The 22,075-nt window shown below is 39.3% G+C and overlaps 1 protein-coding gene across 10 annotated transcripts in view; it reads right to left on the reverse strand.

Moving 5' to 3' along the window:
- The window catches only part of GALNT13 (polypeptide N-acetylgalactosaminyltransferase 13), a 360,918-nt gene that overhangs the window by 332,991 nt on the left and 5,852 nt on the right, over nt 1-22,075 (reverse strand). For all 10 annotated transcript variants that reach the window (XR_016280868.1, XR_016280866.1, XR_016280867.1 and 7 more), the window contains exon 2: nt 44-290. Coding sequence is in view for 5 of the 10 variants with exons in the window: in XM_089520006.1 (XP_089376132.1) it covers nt 44-185 (142 nt within the window). In the remaining 5 variants the exon portion in view is untranslated. The remainder of the gene's footprint in view (nt 1-43; nt 291-22,075) is intronic.

Below are 22,075 nucleotides of genomic sequence, written 5' to 3' on the forward strand. Positions count from 1 at the left end.
GAGAAGTCCAAAACGCAAGTAAATAATACCAGTTTTTGCTTACCCCTTAGAGCTGGTAGCAGGGACCTCTCTTTCTTGTCATCACATTTGTTACATTCACTGAAGTACAAGAGCAGAAACACATCCACCAGCACCCACATCAGGGAGGTGGCAAGAACCACCTTGCAGTAGACAAATCTCCTCATTCTTTAGTTAGTTTTTAGTTACACACTGTACTAAAGGCAGGTGTTGTTTTGATGATGGATCCAATCCAGTGGCACCAGCATGGACACAAAGATGAGAACATCCCACTGAAAATTAAAGAGAAGAGGAGAGTGGAATTAATTAGCAACAAACTGCATATGCAAAAAAGAAAAAAAATCTTATCCCAATCTATTTTACTGTTCCCTTTTTCATAAATTAATGACTCCAAGGTATGCCAAAATAAAATCAGAAAACAAATCAACTTGTTTTCCAGAGAGAAACAAAGTGCAGAACCAGTGTTAACCAATGGTTGTTTTTTTTTAAATACTTTGATTTGGGTCTACCATATTTTTTAAAGCAATAACAAATGTTTATAAACAGGTAATGAATATTCACAAGCCTAGTACTATTACTGTCTAAAGTGGAATACAGTATCACAGTGACACCTGCTCATACATCACAGTTGCAACATTTTAGACCGTTTTCAACAGGTGTGATTAAATGTGCCAATCCAGATGCATTGTCTCTTACACTTGCAATTTTACATCTTATGATCACATGAAAGCAGACAGATGTGACATTTTAAAAGTAGGGGTGAGCATTATATCACGCTTCCTTTAATGACCGTTTCAGCATTTGATCAATTTATTGTCAAATATTTATTTTTGTTGATGACCATATGACTGAACCACACCAACAATGCATTAGCCAATGGCAGCTATATCTGCCCTACCCTGCAGAAATAAACCAGTTTGACACTACTTTAACAGCCATGGGTCAATGCTATGGAAGTCTGGGATCTGTAGTTTGGTGTGGCACCAGGATACTTTAAGAGAAGCTGAATACACACTGCAGAAATAATCCAGTTTGACAGCACTTTAACTGCCATGACTCAATGCTATGGAATTCTTGGAACTGTAATTTGTAATGGCTCCAGAGCTCTCTGAGACAGAAGGCTAAATGTCTCCCAAAACTACAATTCCCAGAATTCTATAGCACTGAGGCATGGCAGTTAAAGTGGTGTCAAACTGGATTATTTCTGCACTGCATATGCAGCCAGAGAAGGCTAAATAACTCACAAAACTATAAATCCCAAAATTCCATAGCATTGAGCCATGGCAATTAAAGTGGTGTCAAGCTGCATTGTTTCTGCAATGCTGACAAACCCCGGCAAGCACAACTCCCCCTTTCAATAGGAAGAAGTTTTCAGAAAGACATTAACTGTCTAATTAAGATATACATATATTGATATCCATGGAAATGTGAATAATACTAGGGACTGGAAAAATTCAAAAATATTAAAAAGTGGTTGAAAAACAAGTTCTGAGTATCAAGAAATCCTGTTGAATCCTGACCTGAAAAGAATCTTTGCAGTTTGGGATTTATCCTTTAAAAATTGATATGTGTTTGTTTTGCATGAAAAATGGTACCCTCTGTGCAGGAAACAGCATTTCCTGCATAGAAATAAAAATTTTGTCAGAAAATGCTGTATTCTGTTCAGAGCAACGATATGCAATTTTATTTATTTCTTTATTGTAAAATAAGTCTCAGATTGTGAATAGGCTTTGAGATCTATGTGGTTTTTGAAGACTTTGTTGCAGTGGAAAGAGAATTACTAAAATTATTCATTGATTCCTTCCAGAAGAAAATGAGGCCTGAAACAGACGGGGCGAAAGCACCGTGTCAGCACAGAAATTAGGGTTCTAGAGTGTGCAGCAACCGCATGCTCTGAACCCTAATACATATGGGCAGTGCCATCTTTACATAACACTGTCCATACATGGCGGGCGTGCACGATGCAAGTGCAGCACTGCATCCACACCTCTGGGTGCCGCGCTTGTGTTGTGGACATGTCACAGTGCGACAATGGCACACTGATTTCTATCCTGCTGATGATGTCCTCCCGCATTCCCAAATGAACCCGCTTGTAGTGGGTTATTTTCTTAATGGAGGGAGCCCGCATGGTTTGGTTGCTGCAGGCTCCCTCTGGAGGGAAAATAGGCAGCTCCAGATTAAGAATTGCATTCCTAAATAATACAGAACTGTAATAGCATATCCACCTTGTTTAGGTAGGTTTATATATTTTAATACATGATGTGTTACATTTATATGTCTCCTTTCCTCCGAGAAAGCCAAAGTAGAACTGTATACATAGGTGCCCTCCCCAATTCTATCCTTCCAGCAACTGTGTGAAGTAAGTTAAACTGAGATAATGATTGGTCCAAGATCACCTTTTGAGTTTCATGAATGCAGATATAAACCTGAGCTTCTCCAAGAGGAAGCTGCTTGAGCTATTTACTTTTACCATTACACTTGTTCTTGCACATTCTCTGGGTTAGGGGCACAGGACCCCTGTGAATGTGGAAAAATCACAAATAACAAAAACACTATGTTTTTATCTGAGAAAACACCTCTCTGTGGATCTCTTGGTCCTCCGGTGCAACTCTGTGGTTAACATCTGCCAGACATTGACCATAGAATTGTGCTTGAGGAAATATAAACGCCTAGTGGAGTGTTCTCTCTAGAAATCTCTATGTCCTTCAGTGTAACTTTTGGTTAAAGTTGGCCATAGAGTTTCGCTGGAGGACCTAGATATTCCTAGAGAGAACTTATTAATAAAATCTGTGAATAATCAAATCCTCAAAAGTCAAAGCCGCAAATATGGAGGGATGAGTGTATTATCCTTTACAAATCCCTTTCTAATACAGTAAAGGCAATTCTAAAAAATTAAGTCAGCTATCACAACATTATAAATTATCTCTAATGCACATCCCCAGTGAGCCATAATATTGTAAGGAATGAGAATATAATTGGGATCTTTGGAATAATCCAAACAGTGAGAAATGTTTCAGGACAGAGCTATGGCAGTAGCTATGAACAAGAAGAATAAATGTGAACAGTATAGTCACTTGTTTGAGTTACCTTAGTAACCATTACAGGAACCACAGGTTAGAAAAGCCAAAGTTATTAGACAGACAACATTTTAGGATTTGTGACAAAAAGAAGGGAATGGACAATCCAGCAACATACTAAGAAAATTTCTCCACCAGTGAATGCATTTCAAATAAAATATCACTTGTGATTTTTAAAAAAATACCACATAAAGACCACAGCTTGTGTCTTTCTGGTCCCAAAGTTACTTACACAATATTTTAATTCTAAAATGTCCAGGCAGTAACACTGCACCCCATATTTTAAGGGTCCAAATTCTACAGCAAGTAATCCTTACAGCAAGTCTACCCTTCCCTCATAAAAGTTTTGTATAACTTTCTGGCATAGCTCTCAACACAGGCAGTAACAGGATTTATGCCAGTCCACAGAAAGAGAAAAGGAGCACCCTACTTAAAAACAGGATGCTCAGTTCATTCACTGAGTCTGTACACACCAGCCAAGTTGTTAGTGGAGCAAGAATGGCATATCAGGTTCCTTTCTGTCTTTCTGCATGTGCCACACATAGAGACAATTCAAGAAAATGAGGATTCCCAGGCAATCTTCTGATCTGGATATCACTTGTCCCAGTCATTAAATTCTGTTGCTTGATTTTTTTTTATCTCCAAGCTATGCTGGGGTATCTTTTGTATTATTTAACATGAGTGTGTATGTAAGAGATTGTGTATGTCTGTGTGTTTTGAGAAGGGGATGCATCTTTTGTATGGCTTCTTTGTTGGGTATGAGAAGATGTGTGTGTGTGTTTTCTGTTTCTTGGGGAATATGACATAACCAAGGTAGACTACACTTAACCTATCCTCTGGGAACCTATCCACCATTTATGAGCCAAGTTCCTCATATCCCATGTATTTTTAATTTTTTTTAGTTAAAAAAAAATCAACGAGTATGTCCAGAAATTCCCAATATTGCTAATACTGCATTTTGTAATAGCCCCAATTAAACAAATAAATAAAATTAAGGATGAAGCCTAATATATGCCTAGAAAGAAAGGAACTGAAATCTCCGTGAGTCTAGGAGTTGTGTCTGAGTCATGCATTTGGAGAGGTTCATTTCTAAAACTCTTCAAAAACTATATCCTAGTTCAGTCACTACTTTCTCCCTGCAGAAAAGAGAACCCCAAGATCTATGCCTTATCTCATCACTTGCACTTGAGTAACATCTGGGGGGGGGGGGGAATAGAGAAAGAGGGAGAAGAGAAAGAAACTAAGGAATTTATCACATGCATTTTAAACCACAATAGCTCTTTGGGCAATACCTATCACATAATGTTATCCTCCTCTTGTTGCTGCCATGTTTTTCAATAGTTGTTAGCCTGTATTTTGCCATTTCCCCATTGACAGGAAACACCCATCAGTGAGCTTCCAATTGAGCTAGTTATCAGATGTGGTAAATTATCCTGTTGCAGTTCCAGTATTGTGCAGTCATGTGCTGTCAGTGTCTTTTCCACACAAATGAAAGGCTGGGTAAAGCATAGGGTAAGTAGGGGGATTAAGGACAAGAGTGGAAGAGAGAACAAGGGGCCAGCAACAGCCCAGTCACATTAATGAAGGGACATATAGTAGGGAATGCTCCCAAACCAATATGTAGGCACTTCCCTTCATTAACACAATTGTGAGAACTGGGATGATGTGAAGTCCTGAATCTGAATGGCCTTTAGAAAATAAAACCAAACAAAGGTAGAAAAACCCAAGGTAAAAGAGAAGAGAAGGGAAAAGGGAAGGGAAGGGAAGGGAAGATAGTTCACAGAAGTGCAGTTTACCATTCCCACATCCTGCCAAACCTTCCCAGAGGTTTAGTGGGTCCTCCTGAACAATGTGGGGTATGATGCAGAGGAAGAGGCAATGGGAAAGTGTCCTTCTGTGAACTTCCTTGATGTTAAGGTTTTAATATCCAAGTCTAATTTGGACTGATTTCGCCCCGCCTTAGCAATTTCCTATCCAACAGTGTTCAGGAGGGCCACAGGGTCTTCTCAGAGATATTTCAGGGAATCAGATAGGTGCAGGGAAGGAGAAATGGCAGGAAGTCTTCCTTCCACAACCCTCCTTAAGTTCACTTATCTAAGGATCCAAACTAAATTACCTTCACAGTGCTACAACAACACTTGCCTGTCCCTATGGATGGAGGCAAAGAACAACAGATTAAAATACATCAACAAATAGACACATAACACAGTTGAAAACATGAACACCAATTAAAAATATATAATCAGTTAAAAAAACATAACCTCAGTTTTAAAAACATACTTATTAAAAACAATCAATTTATAATTTAAAAACTCTTAATTTAAAAACCATCTGAATAGGCCTACCAGAAGAGATTGGTCTTTATTACACTTATAGATTCAGACAGCATATCCAGCTGCAAAATCTCTTCCAGAAGGCCATTCCACAATTTGGAAGTGGCTAAGGGGGCATTCCCACTCGTCTTTTAACACGATGTTTTTTACAGCGATTCAGATTCGGGGTTTTTTTTCGTGTCTGATTTGATTTTTGTTCGTCGATCCCATTCACGTATAGGGTGCAAATTGATTCGTGTCAATTTACCCCGCATTCGTTCCCATTCCTTTTACTTTGGTGTTATTTTACATCGGTTCAATTTGCTCCTCATTCCAATTGTCTTTTTTTTAAAAAAAAAAAAAACAGCTGTCAATCAGCATGACGTCAGCATGTCGTCACTCAATTCGCATCATTTTGGGCTGGGTTTTTTTGCTCCCCTGTTCCCATTTGTGCCCATTTTGTTTCTCACTTTTTGGGGGGCAGGTTTTTTTTTTAAACAGCCAATGAGAAGCACTTAAGTGCTTATTTGCTTAGTTTGCCAGGCGGCCCCGTGGTTTCCGGCTAGTAGTCTTCTTCCGGTCATTGTCATTCTACTATCATGGACACTATCCAGGCTCTGCTTATGTGCATGAGATCAATTTGCAGGCATGCTTGTTGCTTCAGAAATGGTTACAGAGGAGAACTGAAGTTCTGGGAATCCTTGATGCTGGCTCTGTCGGCTCTGACTACTCTGGCCATGAGTTCACCACGTTATTTGATATTTTGGAACATGATTTCCTGTCTTCCTTTTTGCATGCTGTTCAGATTTGCTATGAACCGATGCTGAGAAGGTGGTGGGTGTACCCAAAGAGCGATGTCCATTGGAACGTCTTTGCAAGAACTGTCTGGTCAGACAGAATGTGGAAGCAGTACATCCGAATGCCGTGTGGGGTATTTAATATGATTGTGGAGGGGCTGCATCCTCATCTAACCCAGCAGGACACACGTCTGTGAAAGGCTGTTCCAGTGGATAAGCAGGTCGCCATCACCCTATATTTCCTTGCCACAAGGGTTCCTACTCAATCGTTGCCACTTTTTTTGGAGTGGGGAAGACTCCAGTTTACAAGGCAATAATCCAAGTGGTGCTCTGTATGGAAATGGTGCTACTCAGGAAAGCAGTCTATCTTGGTTATTTCAGAAAGGTATGCCTATTTATTTGTTTCTTGTCTCCTTTTCAAAAGGGTTACATTAGAAGTCCTCTGCTTAACAGTTGCCAACCTATTCCTGACTGATTGAAGTAAAAATCACCCATGAGACATGAGTGCATGGGGAGGGCTATACAGAAGAAGGCAATCCCACATGAAACCTGGACCAACATTTCGTACTTTGTTTGGAAACCAATTGGCAACCAGTGGAGTGGTTTTAATATAGGTGTAATAGGATCGCCCCTAGATGCACCAGTAACCAATCTGGCTGCCACGTTTTGCATTAACTGAAGTTTCCGAAATTGGTACAGAGGCAGTCCAATATACAGCACATTGTAGAAGTCCTGCCTCAGTGTTACCAATGTGTGCACTACCATCTTTAGGTCTTCCAGTTCCTGGAAGGGACACATAGAAATATTATAATGAGACACGCATACATTCTTGAAGAAAAAAAACAGCAGAACAGAACAGAAATCATAAAAACTGAGCAGGACGAAGGGACACAATGGACTACGAAATGCCTGAACAATTTCACAACAGCAAGCAGCCTATTAAGTTCATGACTCTAATTTCCACTCTGCTACATTATTAGTTGCCTTGGGCCAGCATCCCAAGATATACTGGCTTTTAGCCCAAAGGTTCAATATATCCAGTCTTTGGCTTCAAACAATATTCTTTTTTCAAAATGTCTTTAAATGCATTTTAATTGAATTGTAATGGGAAAGAATGTTACTTTTTTTCTCACATGTGAAATATTTGGGCAACTAGAGGGTTGCAAATTATCCAGGTCAGAACCACTCTGAAAATAGAACATATGAGGTCAGACCATTCTAGCCATGAGGTATGAAGTCAAAAAAAAAAAGGGGGGGGGATCTCTATTGGCAATTTAACAGCTAAATTAAAAGTGAATGTGGCTGTCTTGGGAATTTGGTGCTTTGTAACTGACGATGGTAACATAGAAAAAGTGCATGAAATGGGGCTTTTATAGATCTCATTATTGAAGACCAGTAAAACCATTATTGGTTAAGAAGAGTTGTTGTTAACAAGGTAAAAAGACTGATATATATAGATTATAGAGAAGAGATAAGTAATATGCTTTACATTCTGTCTGTAAAATGGTTCCTGCTTATAAAAGAAATCAATTTGCAGGCAGCAAGGCCAAGTATAAAGATCATGTAAATCATGAGTCCTAAACCAAGGACAAGGGAATTACAGGAATAAATTATTACTCACTGTATTGCCCTAAAAGAGGATTATAATTGTTCTGGATTCATGATTTAGTAATACTCTAATAGAGAAAATGTAACTTCTGGGTTAAAGCAGGGCATAATCCTCCTCGGTTAGTTTTCCAGCCTCACAGCAATTAAACCTCACTGCAAATGTTTCCCTCAGATTGTCTGGCTCAATGGTCCAGGAGGTTCATCAAACTGAATGAGCTGAATTGCAGGATCACTCCTTTTCTAAGGATGTGATAAACACATAGACATTTTACTGCCCCCTTGAAAACCAGTGAAATCAAGAGCAATTTTGAGGCTAAAACAGTTGAAGGAACTTGTGGTCTCAGTAGTTGGCAGCCATGATTTGATCATGGTAGTTGGCAGCCTTGATTTTTCCAAGTCAGAATTCCTAATTTCTGCAAATTAACTCTGTGCACTTATCTTCTTGTTGCTGTTGTCTGCCTTCGAAAAACAGCTCTTGCCAAGCTGTTTTAACTGATGTTATTCCAGTTAAATGTTTTTATTGTTTTTATTTTGTATTGATGGGAGGGAGGGTAGAATGGTGGGGGTTTTCAGGGACTGTTTCATTATTATTTTCTGTGACTTTTGTATTTGAAATTTTCCTTGCTGTTACCTGCCTCGATCCTCAAACGGGAGTGGCAGGATACAAATAAATATTTATTATTATTATTATTATTATTATTATTTGAGTCATTTCTCATTTATGGCAACTTTAAGGTGACTCATAGGGCTTTCTTGACAAGATTTGTTCAGAGGGATTGGTACTGCCTGCTTTTCACCCAGTGGGGATTCAAACCCTGGTCTCCCAGAGTCCTAATCCAGCACTCAAATCGTACCACACTGGATCCCACTGACTACAATTAGTACCAAATCATTATGTAGGATAACAATGGTGTTGCTCCTGAAATTCTCAACAGCCCTAATCAACATAGCCAATATCAGAAATGATGGGAATTGCAGTCCAAAGACATCTTAAGGGCTGCCTATTTCCTATCTCTTTCATAAAAGTATCACCCTTCCCCAGGTGATTTGTCATAATCATGTACAGTGGACTCTTGTTCTACGCTGAAGTTTGGTTCCAAGATCCCCCGTGGATAACAAAATCTGTGGATGCTCAAGTCCCATTAAATATAATGATATAGCAAAATGGTATCCCTTATTTTTTAAAAAAAGGGAAATCAAGGTTTGATATTTGAAATTTATACTTATTTGGAACATTTCCAAACCACGTATAAGAAATCCATGTATAAGAAATCCATGTATAAAAAGGGCCGACTGTATCTTGTAGGCTATATTTAGAGGAAGGTCATTCTAAACCACCTCTGAGTATTCTTTGCTTAAGAAAACCCTATGAAATGAATGGAGTCAACATGTGTCAACAGGTGATTTGAAGTCAGATGCACACCACCACCAACACCACCACAACAATGGTGAGTTTTCAGCTGTCATACCAAATTTTATCTGATATAGGTGTGGTACATAGTGCGAACAAGTGGCGTACTGGCGCCAATTCTAGGGTTAGGGACCGCATGGCAACTGCACAGTCCCTAACCCTAATATGTGCGGGCAGCGTAACAATGGCGGTCTGTCTCGCGCCATAAGGAATTATCTTACATTTCTAGAAGGAGAACAGAAATGGTAGTCATAATAAGTCCACACATCACAGGGTAGAAAAATTCATATTACAAACCTGTCATTCTGAATTTTAGCAAGATTACTATATTTTTCATGTGATAACTAACTATAAGTCAATATCTCCATGTAGGGTTATTTAAAAAATGCCCTGAAGACAGGCAGAGAAAAACGGAGGCCAAAGTAGTCCTGCTGGCTGCATTCAATACACAGATTAACATGGAAATCACTCCTCCCAGAGTCATATATATATATATATATACTGTATACCCCACTATCTTCCATGCCAACATTCTCGGAAGATGCCAGCCACAAATGCAGGAATAAACTCTTCTAGAACATGGCCACATAGTCTGAAAAACCCACAAAAAAACAAAGGTATGAATAGTTTTGTAGGTCACATGAATTGAAATTAAATGTGTTTCTATATGTGACTTTTATTGTTCAATTAGTATGCTTAATTTGAAGAATTTTATAGGAGGCACAGATGACATCAACTTCTAATTGTGCCACATTTTGTCCCAGATTTTCTCTTTCCATTAAAAAAAAAGTGTCCAAGAGGGAAAGGGCAGAATAGCTGCTCAATGTCCTCTAATAGTTCAGCACTAATCATATGGAAACATCCAGGGTGCAATAAGGGTCTTTTAAAAAACACTTGTATTGACATATAAGAGGGTTCTTTTGTCTCATAAAATTAGCATAATTTTTAATGAAGTATCACCTTATTCATGTCTCTAAATATTGTCTCTATTTGGAAGCATGGACAATGAACCTTAGTGAGCCTCACCCTTGCATGCTTCCTTCTCTCTAGTGGCATCATTAAGGGGGTGTGGCATGTGGGAACCTTAGCAGGTGGTGCCCTAATGGGGGAAATGACACCACTTACCTTCAAACATTTGCCTTTTGGCAGAAATGCACTGAGCAGTCTCCTGTGCCACTTTAAAATGAAAGCTTTGTAAAATACTGTGAGTGGAATGAGGCTCATTGGGAAAAGAAAGGGGATGACCCAGGTTTTTTTTAAAAAAAATCAAAATTTTAATTTATTTTTAATTAAATAAATAAATCTTCTTTTAAAATTTTCTGTTTATATTTTACCAAATTTTCATATTAACCACATGAAATTATATATATGTAAATACATTTAGGCTGTGCATATGATATTGAAATTCAAAGGTATAATTTTAATTTTGCAAGTTGTTTATATCAGTTGTCTCATCAAGTAAGAAAACTATTTAATTACCAGTATTACCGTTACATTCAATGATATATGGGAATTATAATTTATGAGTAGCATTAGCACAAAAAAAATTACTAAGGATTCTATATCTTTTGGTATGGGAGGAGGTCAATTGGGGGAGGGGGTGGCACCATGGTTACATCCTGGGTAACACCAACCCTAGTGTCACCACTGCTTCCCTTTTGTCTGCTATGGTAGCCCTAATAGAGATTTGAAGCTCTGACTTCCATTTTAGGTTAATCACATATTACAGTATCATCTGTAATCTGCTATTAATCTTAACTATGGTTTATTTCAAAAAGTCTTTACAAAATAAAGTTTGCAGTTGTGGGGGGGGGGGGGGGGTTTCCCAGACAAGCAAGATTTATGAACTAGCATTTAAAGTTGGCTGGCTTCAATAAGCTATAGTAAAGATTAACCAGTCTATCAAGGTTTGAATGTCACAACAAATCTCAGTAAAAGCTAAAGTAGAAATGAAAGCTCCTACATTCAATTTCCCAAGTGTGATACAAGAGACATTGGGGAGTGGGGCAAATAAATCCAAGGATGACTTCAGCTAATTTTCATAACACTGAAGTATATTCTAACCTAATATCCAAAAAAGTCCACCGTATGTAAAACTAAAAGCACACAAGTGTTCCACATTCCACAATGTTGGCATACATTCTCCCGACATTGTAGTAGTCCTGTTTCCATTTTCTGTTCCTTGCCTTAATGCCCAGTATCAAAATTCATATCTAAAGTTATGCTACCTATGCATCTGGCACCAATTTAGAAATGGACAGTGATGAATAATGTCATAAATAGCAATGCTGTCCATTTCTCCCCTCTTCCCCAATATATTTTAGGTATCTATCCCAACCTTAGATTTTAGGCAATAGTACTTATGTAAAATGCATGACTGTAAAGTATTACTGAATTGAATTCAGCAGTGTTATTGCCTTCCTTCGTATGCATTTAACTTTCCCCAGCTGAATTCATCAACCATTTGACTGTGAGCCACTGCGTTTGACAGCAGTTGCTTGGCAACAAAATTAGTAGTCCTCTCCATAGTACCTGTGGAGCCTGCATTCTTATATTTTGGTTGAATTCTGTGACACTTCCAATGCATGAAGCTGTACAGCCACTTTGCTGAGCATGCATGATGATTCATATGAAACAGACACAACAAGAATTAGGTATATAAGTTGCAAAGGACTGATGAGCTTCAAATAGTTCATAAGAACACACGTAAAGTAATAGCTAAGAAACTGAGGCTACATTCCTACACACAGTTATTTGGAAATATCTTCTAGTGAACTTGGTGAACTAGGACACCCTCAAATCTCACCTAGAGCACAATATCCTTTAAGGTGGAATCCTAGCCATTCATATCTGGAAGCAAGTTCAACGACACTTAGTATAGCTTGCTCTGAGTAGACTTGCATATAACTGCACTGTTAATAGTTTCAGGCAAGGCACTGTTTTCTGAGCCTTGCTTTCTATTCCTGCATAACAAATGTACCAGACAGCACTGGGACATTTCAACAAACATAATTTGCAGGGCTGTCTAAGGATTACTTTAAAATGCACATAATTAAAATGGTTGGATCCAAGAAATGCACTTATATTCCTTTTTCTCCTCCTTCATATGAAAATGAAACAAAATGCACAGATCTCCTTCCACGTGTACAACTTCTTGAGAGCATAAGAATGGCTGCAGAACCTACCTTTAGCCTCTGTGAGAATGGCTATAGAGCTTAGGCTCAGCACAATGTAAATGCTCATGCAACTTCTTCTGTTTAATTTCCTTACACTCACAGTTCCTCATATCCAGCCTATTCAGGGATTGAAAGGGAAGTGGAAAAAATTTAAGCCTTCTTTCCAGCTTCTTTAGGAAAATGTTGCTGCATTTTACATTTAATTGGAGTACTAGAGTGCATATAGTGTGAATACAGTGGGCCCCTAGTATCTGCTGAGGTTTGGTCCCAGGACCCCCATGGATACAAAAATCTCTGGGTTTTCCAGTCCCACTATATACAATGGGGTAGTAAAATGCTGTTCCTTACATAAAATGGCAAAATCAAGGTTTGCATTTTGGATTTAAAAAAATAATCAGGTCATAGATGGTGGTATCCATGGATGCAGCATCTGTGGATACAGAAGACCCACTGCATACAACATCAAACCCCTGTTATCATTTTTGGCACAAGGAATGAGAGGGCTCATCTTTTCACAGATGACACTTTAGTCATTCTGTCTACAATGTGTAAAATTAGTTTAGCAGAAACTACATTTTAGTATATGGCAGTAAAACTATCCTGTGTGACATATGTACATTGAGTTGTAATATTGTATGTTCGTTTGCTTAAAAATGCAGTTTTAGGAACACTAGTTGATATAATTAGTTTGTATTTGATGATGCTGATCAACACAGAAATACATTCTGTGGAAGATGTAATTTAATATATAAATTAAATCCACCACAGATTGTACAGTTTGGATCGAGAGCCACTATGGGTTAAAATCCCAGCTTGGCTGTAGAAACCCATTGGGTGACCCTGGGAGAGTAGCATATTCTCTGCCCCAGAAAACCCTAAGGTAGGTTTGCCTTAGGGTCATCATAAGTCAGAAATTACTTGAAAACACTCAACAACAATATATAGTCTATATCAAAGCAGAGCTTTCCAACAAATGTTGTCATATGCAGCAGGAATAATTTTGCTCTATTAGCTGAACTGAGATAGGAAGGCAAAATACATAGCCAACCCTATTACCTACAGCAGAATCTCTCAGCCTCATGCCTCTCATCTTCTTTAGCCAGCACAGCCAACAAATCTGAAGGATGATACCAGACTGGGGAAGGCTAACCTACAGACAGGTTTCATAGAATACATTCATTACCTCCACAATGCTTAAACAGCCAGGCTACAAACGCAATTAGACATCAATTGTTTTTGTGGGGGAAGAGAAATTGTCCCAGAGCTTGCATATGGATGTGACACTCTATGACTTGGGGGGGGAAAGGCTAGAAGAAAGGCCTCAGTTAAAAAAATCAAAATCTGTCTTCAAAAGATCCTCAGTGAGATTGCTGATGTGCACAAATGTCATTACTACCTGAATCAGTACAAGAACACATTTTCATGTGATTTGAGGATTGTTTTCCACTGTTATTCTAGTTACAGTGAACTTTTAACTATCAATTATTGTACGATCAAAGTTTTGATCTTTAGAGGAAGGAAGATCAAGTAAAGATGGATGCACCTTACTGAGCAGGTAATATTTGGTACTTAGTTCCTTATCCATCCTCCATGGTAAGAACATGTGGGTAGCTGAGGTTAGCAACATGGTCATGTGGTCCCAGAGACTCCTTCAAAGAGTCTGGCTAGGCTAGAGACCTGTGTTCTCGCATACAATGAGACATATGGAAAGATATGGCCGTATCTTTAAGATCAACTCAAGACATGCACGCAGGGTAGGGGATCTTTTATGTGACTGGAGGAGAACAGGTGGGGTGTGACTCCACTACTTTCCTAGGTTAACAGCATTTGCCCTAATTTGAAAGACTTAGGCCTTGTAAGAGTCCTGGTGGTGCAGTAGTTACATGCTTGTAATGCAGCCACTCGCTCACAAACCATAAGGCTGCAAGTTCAGTACTAGCCAAGGGCAAAGGCTTGACTCAGGCCTGTATCCTTCTGAAGTCGTTAAAATGAGTACCCAGCTTGTTGGGGGCAATTAGCTTACACTTGTAATCCATTTAGAGACTGCTTAGGTGGTATGAAGCAGTATATAAATGAAGCTGCTATTGCTATAGCTTGGGATAGGCTGCCACATTCTATTAGATAGCTGAGTATTTGTAGCCAAGTCTCTAGCTCAGGTCTTGTAGGTACTGCCATAAGTACAGAACTGGGACCCATTCAAGACTAGTTTGGATCTTGAACAGGTCCCAGTTCTATACTTATAGCAGTTTTAGAACATTGTACGCTGTATAAACAAAATTACTGGCATCTATGATTGGTGTCCTACCCTATGTTTCTAATGTTGCTATCCATCTGAAGATGGGTTTAGTCTTTCCAAAGTTCACACTTGGAATTATATGATTTTTGCTGCTGTTCTTGAAGCATTTTTCACTCGTAATGCTCTGCTAGCAAAATATTTTGTTAATTTAACATTTCCCAAATTTAGAAAAGCATTCATGTTACCCCCACTTTAATGCCCTGCTATCTGCAGTTTTGGAAGCAAGATATCATGGATTTCCACATCAGGAATACAAGTGCCCATGAAAAGGATGGAGAAATAGGTTGCTATTTTTTATGACATTGTTCTGTTGTTGTGCTTTTTAAAAATTACTCTTATTCTCCCCCCCCCCAAAAAAAAAAAAATCCCTGGAAGATCAGGTGAGTTTTATTTCTTTTCTTCCTTTCTCATTAAGATTCCCCAATTACAGATGAAGTGGCCAGATTCCGTGCAGTTGCCAGTGCCTACTGTGGACTCTTTGTAATTATATAACTTAATGGAATCTATAAAGCCTGGCACTGATTACAGTATCATAACTGATTAAAGTATGCTCCTTTACGTACTGTTGTATTGTGCATTTTAATAGTATCACTGTAATTTACTGTTTATTTTATGGACTACCCTTTGGGGATTATTAAAAAAAATCACTTACTTCTTAGGTACAGGGACAATGCTAGCAAGCTTTCCTGTCCAAGAGCTTAATAACAAAGGTGTTGCTCCACAATGCTCCAGAATGATATTTTTGAAAGCAGCTGCTCTAAATGATTAAGTGATACCGTTTCAGGCGTGTGTACTATTTTCTATATGCTCATTTCCTGGCAAACCAATGCTTCACGGGTCAATCTTATTTTTCAGTTTTATCTGCAGCAATATAAATCAGAGTCTGTGCAGCTGCAGCTCAAGTACAATCTTACGGCTGTCAAGCAAGACACAGCCATCTGCCTCTTCTTCAGAAGCACAACAGTCACTCCCCCTTCCCACCTGCCTCCTTATCATTAAAAGTCTTCTATTCACTCGCATTATATTTCAAGGACCTTGGAACTTCTCATTGGTGGTATTTGCATGCATCTGTTGTGTTATTCATAGGGGATTTGGTACAGGGGAAAGGAAAGAGACAGCTTAAAGCAGAGGCAGGAAATACCTGGTCCTCCAGATGTTGCTGGACCGTAACTCTGCATCCTGACTATGACACACAGAGATATTATAGACCAACAATATCTGGAGGATTACACATTATTACCCCCCTTTTTAAAGTGAGCAAGTACCACTCCAGAGACATAGGGGCTGTGCAGATGGGCGGCTCCATGCCTCCTGTTTTTGCCCCGGAAGGGGGCCATGGCAACCAGATGCTGCGGCCTCCGGAAGGACAGAATAAACCCTATTTCCCAGTGGGTTCTTTTTGCATCCTCAAAGAGGTGCCATTGGCATGCTTATGTGCCATGATGATGCTCCTTATGCATAGCACCATTTGGGCACTGTGCCCAAGGGACGTCATCATGTGTACAGGCACATGCCAAGATGGTGCCCAGGTAGTGGAACTAGTGCTCCAAGTGTGTGCACACTCTGCCCTAGTTTAGCCCTAGCTCGCAGTCAGGCCAGTACAATGTGCCGGTCTGTACTGCCTCTATATAGTCATGCAAGTCTGAAATATCAGTATGAATAATAATAATAATAATAATAATAATAATAATAATAATGTTTATTTATATTCTGTTTAATCTCAGGGAATCCAAGCTGATTACAGCATTAAAATACAGTACAATTAAAAGATAGATTAACAATTCCAAAAATCCCCCACTCCCCCCTCACATAAAAACATAATCAAGTCCTAAAAAGAGATTAAACTGAAAAGAGAGTTAAAACTTTAATATACAATGCACTAAAATGAAATAAAAATTTGAAGTGGAGTCCAAGTAGGGTACATAAAGATAAGAGATGGAAGATGAAAAGGGAAAGGGGGGTGGTGAAGCAGGTCAGCAAGGTTGTTCTAGTCTGGAAAGGCCTGCCGGAAGAGATGCATCTTAATAGCCTTCTTGGAGGTATCCAAGGTGGTAATCTGATGGATCTCGTCCAGCAGGTCATTCCAGAGTCTAGGAGGAGCTGATGAAAAGGATCTCTGGGTCACTGCAGTAAGTCAAGTCCTCTTAGGTTGGAGCAGATTCTTCCCAGTGGAACGAAGAGTGCAGGGTAGATTATATGGGAGAAGGTGCTCCCGCAAGAAGTCAGGACCCAAGCCATGTAGGGCTTTAAAGGTTAAAACCAACATCTTGTTTCTTGCCTGGAAGCTAATAGGCAGCCAGTGAAGGGATTTTAAAACTGGTGTGATGTGGGTAGATCTAGGTGTGCCAGTAACCAACCTGGCAGCCATATTCTGTACCAGTTGAAGTTTCCAAACTTGACTCATGAATAGCCCATGTAGAGTGCATTACAAAAGTCAAGCCAAGAGGTTACCAGCGCATGTACCACTGTTTCAAGGTCTCCCTGCTCCAGGAAGGAGCGCAGCTGGCGTTATCAGCCAAAGCTGATAGTAAGTGCTCCTGACTGTCGCATCCACCTAAGCTATCAGTCTAGGAGCACCCCCAGACTGCGAACAGAGTCCTTCGGGGGAAGTGTGACCCCATCCATAACTGGCTGGCATAACACCATTCCCGGATTGGGGGGTCCTATTACAAGCACCTCCGTCTTACCTGGATTCAACTTGAATTTGTTTTCCCTCATCCAATCCATTACCACATTAAGACAGACATTCAGAGGAGAGATGCCATCCTTAGTCACTGCATCAGTCTGAGACAGAGAAATATTTTTGGGTGCCATCAGCATACTGATAGCACCCTGCCCCATGTCTCTGGGTGATCTCACCCAGCAGCTTCGTGTAAATGTTAAACAGTATTGAGGGACACCTGACCTAAGCTCCCTCTTGGTCAAATAACTGTCCCCAAGCGACACTATCTGGAATCTACCGAAGAGGACGAGCAGGGTCACACTTCCCCTGTTGGTGCCCAGACAGAGATCATCGACTAAGGTGACCAAGGCTGTCTCAACTCCGTAGCCCGGCCTAAATCCAGTTTGAAATGGATCTAGAAAATCTGTTTCTTCCAAGATTGCTTGGAGCTGAATGGCAAATGCTCTCTCAGTTACTTTGCCTAAGAATGTAACAATGAAACAGGCCTATAGTTGTTTCTGTCCAGGGGGTCAAGGGAAGGCTTCTTTAGAAGTGGTTTAACCACTGCCTCCTTAAGGCAGGGTGGGAGGTAGCCTTCCCTAAAAGATGCACTGATTATGTTCTTCAATAGTAACCTGATGGTATCATTCCCCTAGACAGCCAGCCAAGACGGGCAAGGGTCGAGAGAGTGAGTCATCTTTTTCACGCAGCCAAGAAGCTTGTCCACATCCTCAGTACTGCCAAACTCAAATTGATCCAGAATAACATTATAGGCAGAGATGCTGGATACCTCTCCTAACGACTCAGTTTTAAAGCCAGCATCCAAGTCGGCTCTTATCTGAGAGATTTTGTCTGTGAAGTGATTATTAAAAGCGTCACAGCAGGCTGTTGTAGATTCTAACGAAGGATTCAGGGTGGGGGGTAATTGAGTTGTTTTTTGAAAGAGGTCTTGTAGCACCTTTGAAACTACCTGTGCAAAGTAAGCTGTAGCATAAGCTTTCATTGACCCTTTGCATACAAGTACTACTGCAGCGATAGTTGATAACTACTACAACAATGGTTTTGTGAAGAAAAGCCTGAGAAGCCTATCAAGACCTACAAACAAAACAATAGCAGTTCCAGTAACAGCAGACACTTTGGGAGCAATCTCAAACAAACCGAAAGAACATCTGAATGCTATAGCTATAGACAAGATCACACCAGGACAATTTAAAAAATGATACTACTTGGAATGTGCCAAATTATCTGATAATAACACACTGATTCCTAGATGCTTGGATAGAATCCAAACCAATGATGGCCCAAAACTCCTGTCAGTGACATCTGGTAAGACTGTGGGTAGTTCAAGTCACCACTAAGCATCCAGGGATAGTTTTTTATTCAACTTCAATCCTTAAGATATCCAGCATGAAAGTGCTGTGTTCTGTCTGAGATAGACATAATGATTCCTTTGATATTCCCTTGCAGCCAGAAAACCACATCTGGTTGCACAGAAGACTGGTTATTCTCTAAAAATCATTGGTTAGTCCCTTGATATAATTCTGGAGGCTGATCACTTGTCATTCTGAAGACAGGCATTTTGCACCTCTGTCCTACTACAGGAAACATTGCATTTTCATTACCCATGGTACATACTGTGACCTTCTTCAGACATAGGATCCAGTCTTTTACAGTGTCAAGTTAATCCATTCCACTGAGTTCAGCGAGATTTAAGTAGCCTGTTGATAATCAAGAAATATAGCCTACTCCCTTCACAGTTAGAGCATCCAAACAGTTTACAGGTTGACAAAGTTTGGCGAAACGAGGCTAGTCATTATGCAATTAATTCAGTCTTTCACACAACTGTTTTCACTTTACTTTCCTCTACGCATTTTCACAGGGGATGATCCTTTGTGCACCCAGCAAGATTAACATGTTCAGGGTTTTTTTTTTTTAAAGCAAAAGATTAAATTCAGAATAAAATAAGAAATAAATCTGTAATTAAATTGTATGTTCTAGTATTGTAAATTTTCAATTTCTTAAACATGCCAGACATTCTGGTAGCTACAATGGGTCTCATTTTTTTAAAATAAATGCATAAAATCCTTTTCCAGTTGTTTTGTCAGATTTGATTTTGAAAAATGGCATGGAGACACTGAGACTACAGACCCATAAGGCTTGTACTATATGTCTGTCAGCATATTTGATTTTTTTTTGTTAGAGAAGGATTGTAAAAGGTTATTGTAATAGAAGAATATATTAAGCCCTGCTTTGTAATAGAGTCACAACTTATTGTTAACAAAGAAACAAGGGGTTTGACAGACCGTTCTTAAGGGGCGGCCTGCAGCCGTCCCTTTTAGTGCCAGATTGGGGCCACAGCAACTACATGCCTGATTTTGTCTTTCCACAACACAAAAAGGAGCCACAAAAAGCAGCTCATTTTTGCACCCTGGAAAGGGTGCTATAGCCACTGGCACATGGCTTTTCCACACTCCTTTGGTGCTGCGGCATGTAGATGAAGTGTCAGAGGAGCACCGTGATGCTGTGCGCCGTGTGGTGCAGCATGCAGCATCATGCCGGTATGGGGGCAGAGTCAGGGCATGTGTCATGTGGACACAACACCCTGACTCTGCCCCCAGGCCAGCTTTAATGGCCGGTCTGTACAGATCCTAAATTTTGTTGGTGTTTGTTCATTCATTACATTTTGAACAATATACTAGGCAGTAAACAGAGAAAAATTCTCTTCATAAGTTTACAGAAGACTGGGCAATGCAAACATGCCAAAGAATAAACAAGATTTTCTGGGAAAATTGCATTTTTCTTTTCAGTTTTTAAAAAAGTTTTGAGATCTTTACTAGGTAAGTGTGTCAAGTCCAAACTCAAAGTCAAGTGCATATATGAATCTGTCTATCTATGGTATCCAGCTATGATATTTCTCTATTTTCATACCGTGACATCTTTCAGCAATACATTTAAGGCATGTTTCCATTAATGACTAAATGAAAATGAATGGTTCTTGCAGTGCCACTAATACTAGTTGTGTACCTTCAAGTCATTTCTAACTTAATACAGCACTAAGGTGAACCTATCACAATGTTTTCTAGGCAAGATTTGTTGAGAAGGGGGTTGCTGACATCTTTCTCTGAGGCTGAGAGAGTGTGACTTCCCAAGATTACCCAGTGGGTTACTGCCCTCAAGCAGCAATTTGAACCCTGGTCTACCAGAATCCTAGTCCAACACTGAAACCAATATATGACACTGGCTCTATAATATTTCTAAAAAGAGAGAGAATTTCAGTTTGCAAAACATGTGGTCAGCCTGTTTTTTTTTTTTAAATGAAGAAGATATGTAAGATCAAAGTGGGAGCCTTTTAAAGACATGCAAGCAGATATTGTGGGAGTGATGGAAGAAAAAGTCACATAGGAATGCTGGTCAAAAGGCTTGCACTAAATATCCAAACTAATTTTTCTTAATGCAGACCAAACAACAATATATTTTGTTGGCAATCACTCTGTATCACAGGTACTGAGCTAGTATCCAACCTATAGTATGAATCAAACTGACAAAAATAATTAAATAAATAAATGTGCTTTTTTTAACCTTGAACTGGATAGTCCCCATTAAAAGCAAACCCACTGATCCAGTTGTTAAGTTTATTGTTGCTGCATGTCTCCAAGTCATTTTTGATTTATGGCAACCCTAAGGCAAACCTATCATGGGGTTCTCTTGGAGGTTTCTTCAGAGGGGGTTTGCCACTGACATCCTCTGAAGCAAAGAGGGTGTATTGTTAAGTCAAAATGGAGCTAAACTGCAGTGATTCGATGGATTTGCTCTAGCTGGAATTAACAGTAGGATTTTGGCTGTTTGTGAAGCAAATAAATTTGCTAAATATGGCTAGAAATCATGGCCAGCAATATATAACCTTTATTTTTTCTATTATTTTATTTTCTTATATCTCACCTTTCTTCCAATATAGGGACTTAAAGAGAGGAAGAGAGAGTACTTTATCAGTGAGCACTGCATATGTACCTTTTTGTGGGGAACGAACGCTTTGAGTGGGTAGAGGTCTCAAGAGCATAGATCTGAACTTGCTAAATGAATTTAAAACTTTTGTTTCCTTTACAGTTTCTCCTAAGATGCTGCAAAGGTTTCATAAGGAGGATGTCTACTTCACCTGCTGTTCTTTGGCTGATAGTTCAAACATGCATATTTACAGCTGAACTTTGTAAGACAATCAGCTAAATACACAAACCATTGAAGCTGCCAAGAGGTTTTATATCCTTCAGCAATGCTAATCATTTGGGAAATGGGTAAAGCCCACTATGCACATGCACAGAAGTCATCTGACAACTCCACTGGAATCCCAAACAATGTTTGGAGTTTTTGTTTATTTCCCACTTGACACAGTGGGAGTTTTTGTTGATATCCCCAAAAGGCAATTTCTGCATACTCCAAAGTCATTCTGCTACTATTGTTCCCTTATTATCACTGCAAACAATACTGTTCAAGCTGAAATACCAGCAAAACAAAATGAAAGCTGAATAAATTTCATAGGAAGGGGCTGCTTGCATTCAAAATTAAATTATTAGCTGACCAATATTTATTTCCTTTTTTCAGCAGGAATTCATTATGATCATGACTATCTTTTTACTTTTTTCATCTCAGTATATTCAGGCAAATATTAAGCTTAGGGAGCACCCAAATATTAAGCTTCCCTTCATTTTGCAACTAATTAAGTT

Source organism: Sceloporus occidentalis, unplaced genomic scaffold, assembly GCF_023333645.1.
Source record: "Sceloporus occidentalis isolate IW3139 unplaced genomic scaffold, rSceOcc1.0.p SCAF_4, whole genome shotgun sequence".
Lineage (NCBI taxonomy): Eukaryota > Metazoa > Chordata > Lepidosauria > Squamata > Phrynosomatidae > Sceloporus > Sceloporus occidentalis.